The 12,753-nt window shown below is 37.4% G+C and overlaps 1 protein-coding gene across 2 annotated transcripts in view; it reads right to left on the bottom strand.

The window, feature by feature from the left end:
- Positions 1 to 12,753, bottom strand: part of CDKAL1 (CDKAL1 threonylcarbamoyladenosine tRNA methylthiotransferase) — a 378,140-nt gene that overhangs the window by 229,451 nt on the left and 135,936 nt on the right. For both annotated transcript variants that reach the window (XM_071451013.1, XM_071451003.1), the window contains exon 8: positions 6,783 to 6,903. In XM_071451013.1, the coding sequence (XP_071307114.1) occupies positions 6,783 to 6,903 (121 nt within the window). The remainder of the gene's footprint in view (positions 1 to 6,782; positions 6,904 to 12,753) is intronic.

Consider the following 12,753-nt stretch of genomic DNA (forward strand, 5'->3'; position numbering starts at 1 on the left):
GATGTTTGCTGAATGCCACAAAAAGGTAGAAATCTAGCTCAGACAGTTCAACTAGGCAAAAATGTGGACAGGCAACACAGGTCACTGCAAGAACTCAGGGATTTAACAGTCACAGTTAAGGCCTCTTTTTGTCTGATAAATAGCAATAGAAAAAAAACCTAGTGGATGCTAGTAGATCTCTGTACTACTTTGCTAAATATTAATTTTAAATCACTCTTTAGACTTGCTAGACCATGTTCAGGTAAAATTAGACATATATCTATAATAGATAACTAGATAATTAGACAAAAACCCACAGAAGCACTCAGAAGTGTTCCCAAGGACTTCAGTATCTCTCAGTGGAGTATCTTATGCTAGCAAAGGAATAAATACTGTTCTAACTGGACTCTACACATCTGTTGGTGTACTGGCATCAAATAAGAACCAAAAATTTTCCCTCCATCAGAGCAGGAAAATAGAGCACTGTACTTCTCTTTTTGATTTCTCTGTTGACATTCTCCTCATTTTTGACATTCTGTCACTGTCTTCCTTACATTCTGCTGGCTGGGGAGGCCTACTGATATTTCTTCTTCAGACATCTCACCCAACTGCAGCAAAGAGATGGAATATGATCTCCTTTTAATGCCAAAAGCAGCCTGAAATAGGTGTTGATTCAATGAAGACTATCTGTAGCAAAATGAATCTATACATACTGCCAAAGATTTTTCCAGACCTCTTACCATCATTATTTTACCTTTTTCAAGGAGAAAACCAGCTAATACTGTGAAGTTTAAATGTGACAAAAGTTAACTGAATCAATTATTTCAGAAAACCACCTTAAAAAAAACAGAGAGTTGAAAGCATTTAATTTATGACCTCTTTTTTTGGCACAATTTAAAAAAGACAAAACCAAAAATACCAAAACCCAAATTACCTACACTTTCATGGACATCCAGCTCCAAGTATTTTATATATTCAAACCTAAACAAATGCTGAAATGAAATCTATTGAAAAATTATTATGTGATCTCATATAAATTAAAAAGCACCTCTTGGAGAAAATTCAATTCTTATACTCCCCAATTTATAAAACTGAAATATCTGCTTACAACACAAAAAGATGAAGAAATAGAATTTTAACCTTTCACAATACATAACCAGGGAAATATTCCTGCTTGGGAAAATCAGGATTGACAATAGTAACTCTTTTGCTTCTTTTTAATGCTGACTTTTTAGTCACCTGATGTTGCAACATATGTCACAGCACATGCCACAGTCCAGACTGCCACTATGAACAGAGTCCCACCATACCGCATCAGAAGGCCTCAAGCATCTGCCCTTCTTGTTCTTTAGCCCAAGCTTTTATACTCCTCATGTTCATGCACTGCACCTGTGTGCCCTCTCTACCTTTCTGTCATTTATCAGTGCACCTGGACACTCTGTGTCTCATTACCTTCAATACCAGTCATCTGTCCTGCACAGCTGTAGCCCACTGGGGATGAGGCTCAGCCACAGCCCCACTCCCAATCACCACAAACTGTGTGCCTACAACCTGATTGATAAAACAAACTCAGTTCTGTATGTAAAACTACTTTCTTTTTTTAATTCTGCTAGATTCAGATCCTTTGGTAGCTCAGAAACACTTTGAACAACCACCACTAGATAACATGACTTAAAACATCCCTACAAAACTAGCAGGATGCATCAAGCTTTTAAGCAATACTGTGTATGCTCACTTTTGCAGTTCATCAACACAGAGTACTAAGCTTGAAGTGTTATACTTTATTAGCATTTAAGACACAAAAGCAGATCTGATAATCTTTTTGAGATTAAGTAACATGTTGATCGTCTCTAAGATGCTCCAGCACTGCAGGAATAATCTAGTCTAATACATGCATGTACATTATTATGCTCCTTTTGGTTCTGAATTCCCTGTTCAGTATATTTTAATTCTTCTCTAGCCAATCATATGAGCAGTGTAGTTACTTGCCTGTTCCAATAGGAGAGGTAGAAACTTCAAAAAGAATACAGAAAGCACTTCAACAGACCCATGTGCAAATCCACCCATCAGTAAATTCTAGTGTGGGCTCATTTTCAGGTGATATTACACTCATGCTTCCCAGGGCATCCAGAAAAAGCACAAATAAAGTCATATTTGAATGTATGCAAATGTTAATAAGGAAGTTCAAGTAATACCAACAACAAAGATACATGAGTAATAGTCCAAGCTACAAAGCAGATACAGAATTAATTAATATGTGGAAAACCAAGTCTTGATCCCATTAAAGAGAGCTGTCTAGGTGGCTACATGGGTTATGAAACTGGCACTAATGAAGATGAGACCACAAGGAGAAAAAGATTTTTCCTTAAATCTAAATGAAGCTGTAATACAAAATGAACTTGAGAACATTTCTCTTTCTTACTTCAAAGTAACAGAATAATCACATTAGTAGATTAGTTTAAAAATTTATGCCTTTTCTCCAAACAGCATTTAACATGCTTTTCTACTACTATTACCTGGCTTGTTCCAGTAAGATGATGACCTGTACAATACATGCTTGTGACATAAATAAAAGTGGAAGAGATTTAACCAAATGCCTTAACTTAAAGCAGAGAATTATTTTGGAGTACAGGAACAATTCTCTGTTTCTAGGTTCAGATCTACTAATATCATTGCAGGATATACTAAGATTAAGACAGCTATCTGGGCGCTGTGACAATCCCTGGCTTTTGACTGCCTACTTTATAGAAAAAAAAAATTATTTGAAAAATATTGCAAAGTGTTTTCTAAACAATAACAGAGAAAGCAAACCATACAGGAAGAAAGGGTCACTTATTTCTTAGGGAGAAATTACAGAGGCCAATCTACAGCTTGTATGGGATACTGGGGTGGTAAGGACTTCTTACAGATCTGCAGATAGAAAAATGAAGAGTCACTAACATATCTTTGCGTGTCAGAGAAATCTGGTAAATCTCCTGTGCCTCTATTCTGGTAACTCACCATTAGTCTCTGCAAACATACTTGGAAACTCTGAAACATGTCGCTCCTGGGATGGGAGCTTTTCTCTAGAGTCACAGTCTGTTGACAGAAACCACCAACTGTCATGGTAAATTAAACAAATAGATTGGATTTCTCAATAAGAAAACAACAACCCTCAGAACAAACAAAATTAACAGTAGGAAGAAACTGTCCAATACTATAAAAAAAAGAAATCAATAAAATAAGTGCCAAACTCTGAAAAAGACACAGGTCCCTGTAAAGGCAGAGCAACACCTTTTTAGGGACAAACATGTCACTGTGCAAAACCTCTGAGCTGGCTCACAACTGACAGAAGAGTACCTGATCTTCACAGATACTCCATACCTAGTGGGCTCTTGTTTTGGTTTATTTTTAATTATAATTATTACAGACTGCACAGTGCAGTGGACAATATGTCTGTCCCTTGATAGGACAGATATGATTTATGCAAACAGCTGAGGACAGTCGTGTACAGCAGCAGTCCAGGCAATACAAACACAGAGGGGCATGTGCATATGTAGGCATGCATTTGTGCTTGGACAAGTACAAGAAAAGTTCAAAGCTACTCTGCAAGGACAAAAATCTTTGGGTTAGGAAATTTTTTTCCTCCATTTCTGACAGAGGAAGAAATCAATAAAAGAAATCTCAAGTCAAAATTACCAAATTTGACACCACCTTGAGTTAAGAAACAAAGACACAGATGAGAGTTGTCTTAACAATCAGCATTTCTGGAGACTCCCAAAAATTAAGTGGTCCTTCTGAACCCTCAGAAGAATACCTCCAGCTGGCAGATGTCCATGTACATAAAGGAATTCATCCTACTGGAGAAGGAAAGGGGTTAATGTGAGCCATGGAAGACTCCAGTGCTTTGGGAGGAGGGAATATACATGCTCCAATAAGCCTTTTCTTCCCCCACAGAATTACAAAAGAGGCCAAGGTTTCATTAAAACCCCAGCTGGAAATGGTAATTCAGCACCACCTGTCACAGCCCCGTGGGCACCCCCAGGCCCTCGCTGACCTGCCCAGCCTCAGCTGCTGCCTCCACAGCCCATTCTGCACCAGGAGCCCCAGTGAAGCTCAGACTTCTGTTCCTAGACCTGGCTTGAGCTTAAGTACCATGCCTGCCTCCGGTCCTGCACTCATTCCTCAGACCTGTGTTATTTGTACTCTTCATAGCCAGGGTGGGTGATCATTCCATCACCCAGGCACATGATGTAACTCTTAGGGCTGTCCTGTGCAGGCAAAGAGTTGGACTCTATGATCCTTGTGGGTCTCTTCCAACACAGCATAATCTGTGTTTATGGAATTTTCCATGTCTGGGACTGCTCATGGCTCCCACAACCAGCCCCCAGCTTTGTCACACTGCTCAGGCCCCATGGCACCAGGTGTCCTGCTGGAGTGGGCACTGCCTGGGCTGGTGGCACCCTCACCTCCCTTCTTGGCCTCCCTCACAGAGAAGCCCTGCTCATGCTGCTCCCAACATTTAACAGTATCAGATAAAAATATTTCCAAAGAGGAAACCACTCTTTTTAACAAAGTATATTTTACTATTTTAAGACCACTTAGTCAGATCCAAACTCACCTCTTAATAAAGATCACTGTACCAAAAAATAGTCTTCAAAGTTTCCTCAAGTCTCTACATAGAGAAAACTTTGGTCCAATGTGGTGTTGGTACTAAAATTGACATAACCAGACGACTAAGGCAAAGCTGATAAAATTAGCACAGTCAAATCACGGTGACTAATACAGTCTGTGTCTTGTTCTTTGTTCATTAGAGTTTTATATTTTCAGAAACTGCTGCACACTGCTGCCTTTTAAAGCTATGCTTTGTTTTTCAAACCCAGACCACCAGGCAAAAAAGTCACCTACGATACGCAGCTGGGGAGACTAGGAAAGGGGAAGAAAAAGACAGGAAAACCCAAACATCTGTATTTCAGGAGAGGAATGCAGGCAATATAACACATAGTAGATAATTTATGTATCTTATACAACTAACTTGTTTGTTTGAGGCTTTAAGAATGCTTTTGCCTTATCAAGTCATATTTGACTTTCTTCTCAATGAAACAGATATGCTTCTTGTGGCTTCCAATATTTTTTTACATTGTCTTATGTTAGTAAGTAGGCATTTAATTGACCTGAGAACAGCAAGAACTACTACGTAATGTAATTTTTGTTTGTAAACTATCAGGTTCTAAAGCAAAGGGTTTCTGAGAGTAACTTCTTAGGAGATGTTAACAGTCTGCCTTTTGATCAATTTGGGAAGTAATTGTTTTTTCAAACAGTAAAAAAATACATCTGTTCAAAATATATTTTAAAAAGTTTCAAATGGTTGCTACCCTCATCAGTCACCTAATGCTAAGTGTACATACCCTACAGTACCCTTGTATTAACCTCTGTAATTAAATTAGTAATAATCTGATATTTGAAATAATAGTATTTTTAATTTTCCTATCTTAAATTCATTACTGTACATCAAAAGACAGGAACAAGACCACAGCTCAATTAGCTCACAACCTTGACAACATTTACAACCAGAAAGATATTATAACATTATACTGCGATAAATATTAATGGAAAAGGAAAATTTTTACCATCTGAAAGTCAGACTCAGCAAATGTAAAAAATTGTTTTAATCATGAAGAGGATTTTGATGGGCAAAAACAAGATGTTCATTCGAAAGAAAATAAGGTAAAGAATGTAGAACACTTGAAGTAACTACACCGAAGAGCTTATATCCAGACTTCAAAACCAATCCGTGAACAAAAATGCAGTTTAAAAAGGTATTATAATTCAGCAATACGACAAAATGTCACCCATATATTTACCAGAAGTCAGAGGAAGAAAAAGTAACCACACTAAACCTTGAACTGGTATTCTGACCAAAACAGCACACTAGGTTTCACAGCAATTATGAAGGCCACATTACTAAAAGACAAGGAAATGAGAAAGAAGATAGTATCAAAACTCCTCTATGAAATGTTTATGAATGTGCTAATCTAAACTCAGACCTGAGATATACCACTTTTTTTTTCATGCTAGGCAGTAAGTTCACACCTACCTGGGATGCCCAGAGCAATGCATTTTAAATTCAACCAGGGAAATTACCACATAAGTTGGAGAAGATAGGAAAATCAGAAGAAGACTTTTGTGATTCTTGCTGTTGCTGCTTTGTTTCTTTTCTTTTTTTTTAATAAATTGACAAAATGGAAGGATACCAATTGGCATTGATAAACGCTTCTGAAAGCAACAAGGGAAGGAAGATTAAAATAGAATTCCTCAAAGAAGAAGTACAGAACAGAAAATACTTGTAGCCTTGCTGGGAAATGGGCATCCAGAGTTGATTGACAGGAGAGAGTAGCTTGTTCAAATGAATATAAGAATGAAATATATACATGATGACTCTTCACAAACAGGTTAGAGGAGCAAGACAGAAGTAACTATATCTAATTTAGCCATTAATAAATCTGGGCTGACAATCACATCAGACAGATCTTAACGATGTTTACAGATCATAATGAGTTACTAAAAATATTCTGGAACTACCATCTTAGAAATCAAAAAATCACAGAGGGGGAAAAAACCCTATAAATGCTCTTTTCATTCTGTAACCAAATAAGCAGGGATTTATTTTCCAAAATTAATAGAATTTAATATCTTAAACTATTTAAAAGCAGTTATCCTGTCTCCCTCTGTGTAGCTTAGGAGTAGTACACTAGACTTGCAGAAAGACATAAAAGGAATTCTTCTGCAGTACTGAATGTTTTGTAACTTTGGAAGATTCTTACCCTGTATTGATGGAAATTATTTCTATCAGTGGATTCTTCCTAATCTTTGGCAAATCCAGTCGTGCTCCCCCCAAACGTTTTCCATTATCCTTTTTCTGCCCCAGCAGTCTCACAGAATGACCTTCAAATAAAACAAAAAAAATGCAGTCATTACAAAGAAGTCTCATCATAGTTGTTTTGATTTGCTCTTCTTCAGAAGTAGTGTTTATATTTCAAAGACTGAAAATGAGAATGAGATGTAATAATATATTTCCACCATCTGGAGCATTTATAAAGAGACACTGACAGGTAAAATAAATCATCTTAAAATGAGAAAATTATTTCATCCAATTATCTCTTCACACTTACATTTTCTGTTTTATATGATTAAAATTATCTAAGCAGTCTCATTTTCAGATTCTCTAGCAAATAGCAACATAGCAATAATATTTAAATGAGTTGCATGGCAGGATCAGATGATTCTTCCTGAAAAATTTAATTCAAACCTAAATTAGGAGGTAATAAACAACTAAATACTGTTTTAGCTTATTACATGGAGAACCAACACATTTCAAGGTTACCTGACTGTGTAAGTCTGGAAGTGCTGTGAAGCATATCCTCACATGTCCATGGCTAAGCTGACTACCAAGATTTGCACATATTCCTCCCACTCCAGGACAACTGCAGGTCAGAAAACTGCCTCACAACTACTTTCCTGAAGCCATTAATGTTCAGGGAGTAAAATAAAAATAATTTCACCAACTGCCTGCAACATCAGTCATGCCACGACAAGTCCTATATTTAAAGAGCACAAATTACAGGGTTCACTGATATTTTGAAGAAAGAACTAACAATGAAGAATCAAAACAATTGTGTGTATTATTGTATAAGGTAGTCTAAAGTGTTCCCAAGTGCTATAAGTGTAAGACTTGTATCATTTACTCCACAAAGCCTAGAACAGGCAGGTGAGAGACAGCAAGGGAAAGCTAATGGTAGATGCCTGAATAGAGTTGGAAGACAACAAGTCAAACTGGCAGGAAAAGAAAGCATGTGTCTCTTGAACTTGGAAAACTCCCTGATAGTAAACCCTATAGCTCCAATCCCCCACATATTTCAGGAAAGAAAAAGCTAACCCTAAAATAGGAGGGGGGTGAGAGGAATGCATGAAACTATGAAGTACAAGTTGAGCTACATCCAGCACAGCAAAGCCTATGACCACTTCAAATCATTTAAAAACTATGTTACATCAAAGCTCCTGTTACCAACAGCTATTTACTTTAATAAGAATTTAAATTAATTCCTTCATCAGTCAAAGCCTTTCTTCACTGCCTGTTTTGAGTCATAAATTAATTTTTGAATAATGTGGCATTCATTCTCTTAAATCATTTCCTTGATATGGCAAAAACAGCCTGGAAAAAACCCAAGTACTTCTAGAATAACATCTTCTTCAAGTTTTTTAAAGGTACATAAAAAGTTTAAATCAAAAATGTGATCTAATGAACAGGAGAGCAGGACTGACCTGACAGCATAAAGGTTAATACCAATAGGAGACATAATGGTTAATACTGATAGAAGACATCATCATGTCAAAAGGAAACAAAAGGCATTACTTCTGCAGTGGCATTTGACAAAAATTTCATTATATCCTGTGGTGAATTTAGTAATATGGTGCTTGTGCTACTAACATTTGCTAAATTACTCACTTCTACCTTTTCCTGAGAATAACAGCAATATCCTTGTCTCGCAATACCATCATTTATTTTCTAATCTAATGCTTCATTGAAGAGCTGCAAGCATGGCATCATTTTATTTACTTGTATAACCAAAGTGAGTGCCTTAAACCAGAAACAGAAAACATTCCTTTTTTATTTCTTAATACTGTGGTTTATTTGGAATAAACCAGTTTTTCCATTTTTTAAATACTCAGCTACATTGCCATATTAAAGGCGTATTTGGATTTATGGTTGAAAATACAGTGGAACAATTCGCTGTAATCTTAAAACAATCAAGTTTAAGAAGTTACCCAAAATTTAAAATTAACATACTTAGAACTGGGGTCAAACCACCATTCTTAAGTTTAAAAAACAAGATGAAAACAACAAACCACAAAACCAACCTGCCCCCCTCCCCAGGTAATATCTCAGTGTGCAGAATTGGGGAGGCCTCATCTCCTCAGAACACGGACCCTCAACATGCAGAAGCCATGTGAGTAACTGCTCTCTAACAGGAATTTAGAGAGCTCATGCTCTCCCTTTCTCAGACTGAGAGCAGTCCTCAAATAGGCAACCACCCCCAAAAACACCCCACAAGATGAGGCCATTCTACAGATAGAATATGGTTTATTGGGAGAATAAGACTGAGCTGCTTCTATCGTCAGAGACTTCCTTTATTCAGGAAAGATACCCCAGCTCTGTGACCATCCCCCATGTGACCCACTGAATGTTAGCACCCACCCCAACCCTGAGCCAGAGCTCAGGAAATCCATGGCCTGGCAATCAAATGCGGCATCTTATTCTCACCTAAAATACACTTCCCATATTCCTCCTGAAGGACACTGAAGTTTGAATTAATACAGCCTTTTAAGACCTGTGGGGTACTCAAGAATAACAATATCCCTGTACTTTTCAGTCCAGACACCAGAGGCTGAAAAAATGCCTCTAGTAGGAGATGATTTTTAGCAGAGAGTTTAATGCTTTCAGAAGGCAAGCAGCACACACACATCCAACTACTGTGACTTGTGTGGCAGGCACACTTAATTATTTTTCCTAATAAGAAAACCCCCTCAATTACAGTATTTGTGACCTTAAATCCTTTTTCCCCAACTCCATACAAGGACTATTCTGTTTCATTTTAAGTAAGCACTAAAACATCTGTTTACAGAATTGTTTCTATTAATAAAACATAACTTGATAAACACTGAATCATACTTTTTCACATGCTGTAAATCTTTTTTCTCTCGTACTTATTTCAAGAAAACTTAAGTATTCTGCTATCTTCAACTAGGAAAAGGCTAAATGACCTTTTTATTTTTAGATTGCCTAACCAGCACTATTAGGCCCAGATCAACATCAAGTTTAACAGAAAAGGTAGTAACTTGAAATCTCATTCATGACCTCCTTTCAAAGCTTAGAATGGGACAAAACACTGCAATTAAGCTTTACTTCTAAAGCATTTTATCTGATTAAGTTACCTTCTCTCTGACTTTACAGGTTGCATAACTTACCTAAGCAAAGCAGGTGTCCCAAACTTAAAAGGAGTCTTTCTTTTCATGTTTGTTTTCTTTCCTTTTTTTTTAAGTTTTGTACAACATTTTTGAAAACTGAGTTAATCACAAGTCTATTACCATAATGATGAGTGCTCCATCTCAGATATCAAACAAACACCACTCCTTTTTTGAGGGCTCACTCTACAATGCAAGCTTTGAAACACAGCTTAAAGACAAACAGATCTAGTCAGGTTAGATAGGAAAGCCGAAACGATCTAGGCCTATTAATTGCTTCTGCTATAAAAATAACTTTTCTTCTTCCACACAGTCTAGCAGCAGATAAAATTCCATTAAGAAAAAACAAAACAAAACCTGAAAAAGTTAATTAGTGGTTTAGGTCATGTGTCAGAGCAGTTTTTCATTAATTAGTAGATAATTAATACAGATTACGAATAACAGAAGTACTAACCAAGTCCAGCAAGGACACTTGCAGAGCAGAATCACTCACATCAAATGTAAATGAAATCAAGCTAGGAACAATTTAAAATGAATCAGAGCTCTCTAGTTTTCAGAATCGTTTAATATTAAATTCATCTTTACATAGAAATCAGTAGATGCAATTCACATTACTTGGTACTATCTGCAAGAGGGATGAGGTTGGAATGAATTAACCAGGATATTAAATCCTAGTGTTAGTCTAAAAGAAGGCATTTAAATGTGTCTAGTTTGATCATTCAGTATGCAAAATGAAAATATTTTCAAGGTATTTATTTTCACTTGTTAAAAAGGACACAAAGAGTTTTAATGGCATGTACATATTCCTCTAATCATAAATGTATGTGCTTCAGGATTGATGGAAAAGGCCCAATCTTGAAATACAAATATATGAAGGGAACAGGTAATGGAATTTCTTTGTCATAAGATTATAACATTAAATGTCCTGTGAACCTCAGGTTACCACCATATCCCTGAGACCTAGAAGCACAGAAGCATGCTAATGATATAAGAGCAAACAGATTCAAATGGGACTGGTACCTTCCTAGTTTATTACAAGTATAAATCAGGGGAAAGTAGCCTGGCTTAGTAAATTTTAGCAAACTTTACCTGGCTATCAGCATCATATCAGATACTAGGAGATCTATATTATGGTTAAAAAATTGGTCAGTTTCACTGTGTCCATAGGCTTACACTCCTCAAGAACTGCTGGGAAATTATATCTGCTTGAAAGATGAAAGAGGGCACCCACTGAGGGTCGCTCCCCATCCCTGCACACCCCACTGGAGCTATACAGTGTGACTCTGAAACACAACTTCCAGCCAGACACAGATTTCTTAGCTTCCAAGTTCAGTGCAGATATCTCAAGCAGCTCAAAACCATGATTTTACAGAAAATCCTCAAAGATGCAGGAAACCCCAGCCTTGGCAGCAACAATTTCTATTGTTTTCTGCTTGTTCTGTTACACACTCTTACCCTTTCCCAGTTACATCACTGTGCTTAGAGGTTATTCACCATTTCCTGAAAGATGCTTTTCTCCTCAGAGCACGGCTGCCAAAGCGCCGTTCTGCACTTCTCAGATGTCTCTCACCAACCTGATTTTCTCCAACATCTTTAAGGAAGCAGATTAAGCACTATTTCATGTACTCCTGCACATGTTTCCTTCCACCACTGTTTGGCTCTTAATGAATAGAGAGTTTCCTTTCCTCAAGGTTAGCACTGGAAAAAATAGCACATAGGAGCAGTGTAGCTAAGGAAAGGAAGGTAAAAGTGTATGAAGGGAAAACAAAGTAATACATTTCTTCAAAGAAAAATTAAAGGAAGAAGTGTAAAGAAGAAGCAAAAGCAGTAATAAAGACTGAAAGAAACATCAAGCAAGGGCAGACCATAAGCTCCTCTCCCATCTTTTCTCCCTGCCCTGCAGCACAAACATGCTGTCCCACAGCAGACATGACTGATTTCAAAGGAATTCCCAAGCTCCTCAGAGCAATCACATGCTGTCAGACACACACAAGTGCAAAAAGAAGGACACTAATTGGTTTAGAGCTCTGCTGTTTGGATGCTCCCATCCAAACCAACCCCAGCTGGCCAGCAGCACATTGGCATCCCTGAATGTCATCAGTGGCATTTCCTGTCCCAAGTAAATTCAGGGAGCAAAGAAAAGCCAAACCTAACTGAGAGGTATAGGCCCTGCTCCTGACCAAGCAACTAATAAAAATTATTCCTCTTCCAGATCAGTGAAGATGATAGGAATGCTCTGTAGCAGCCCAACTCCTCCATCTGGTGTAGGCAGGAACAGGGAACAATTCAGACTAATGGTGTCAGAGTTACTGATCTTTCCTTGTGCTTGGGCCAGGCATCCAGTGCCATTAGGATAATAACAGCCGATGCTATGTTTGATCCAGTCTCTGCATTCAAAACTCTTTCATAAAAAGACTGCTTTCCACCCTATACCAAATCAAAAACTTCATAGAAATGTGCAGGAATTACTAAGCATAAAGCACATTTGTAACTAGCTTGAAATACAGAGAACTACTAAGTGTTGCACTTAGAATTAGCATCCAACAATAATACTGCTTTGGAAGACTCTGGAATGTGAGTGTCACACTGGTGAAGACAGGAGCTTTTTAAAATTCACTTAATGTAATTTCAAAAACAAGATATTCAGTAGAAAAGGTCCACAGGTGTCCCATGTTGCTAAAATTAATACACTACTTTCTCTCCATTAAACATGCAATACCTCTTTATTCTTGGCATGTCTCCAGTGTATGACTCAATCATAACAATATCTGT

This window comes from Agelaius tricolor, unplaced genomic scaffold (genome assembly GCF_023055355.1).
Source record: "Agelaius tricolor isolate 1412-34295 unplaced genomic scaffold, bAgeTri1.0.p SCAF_2, whole genome shotgun sequence".
Lineage (NCBI taxonomy): Eukaryota > Metazoa > Chordata > Aves > Passeriformes > Icteridae > Agelaius > Agelaius tricolor.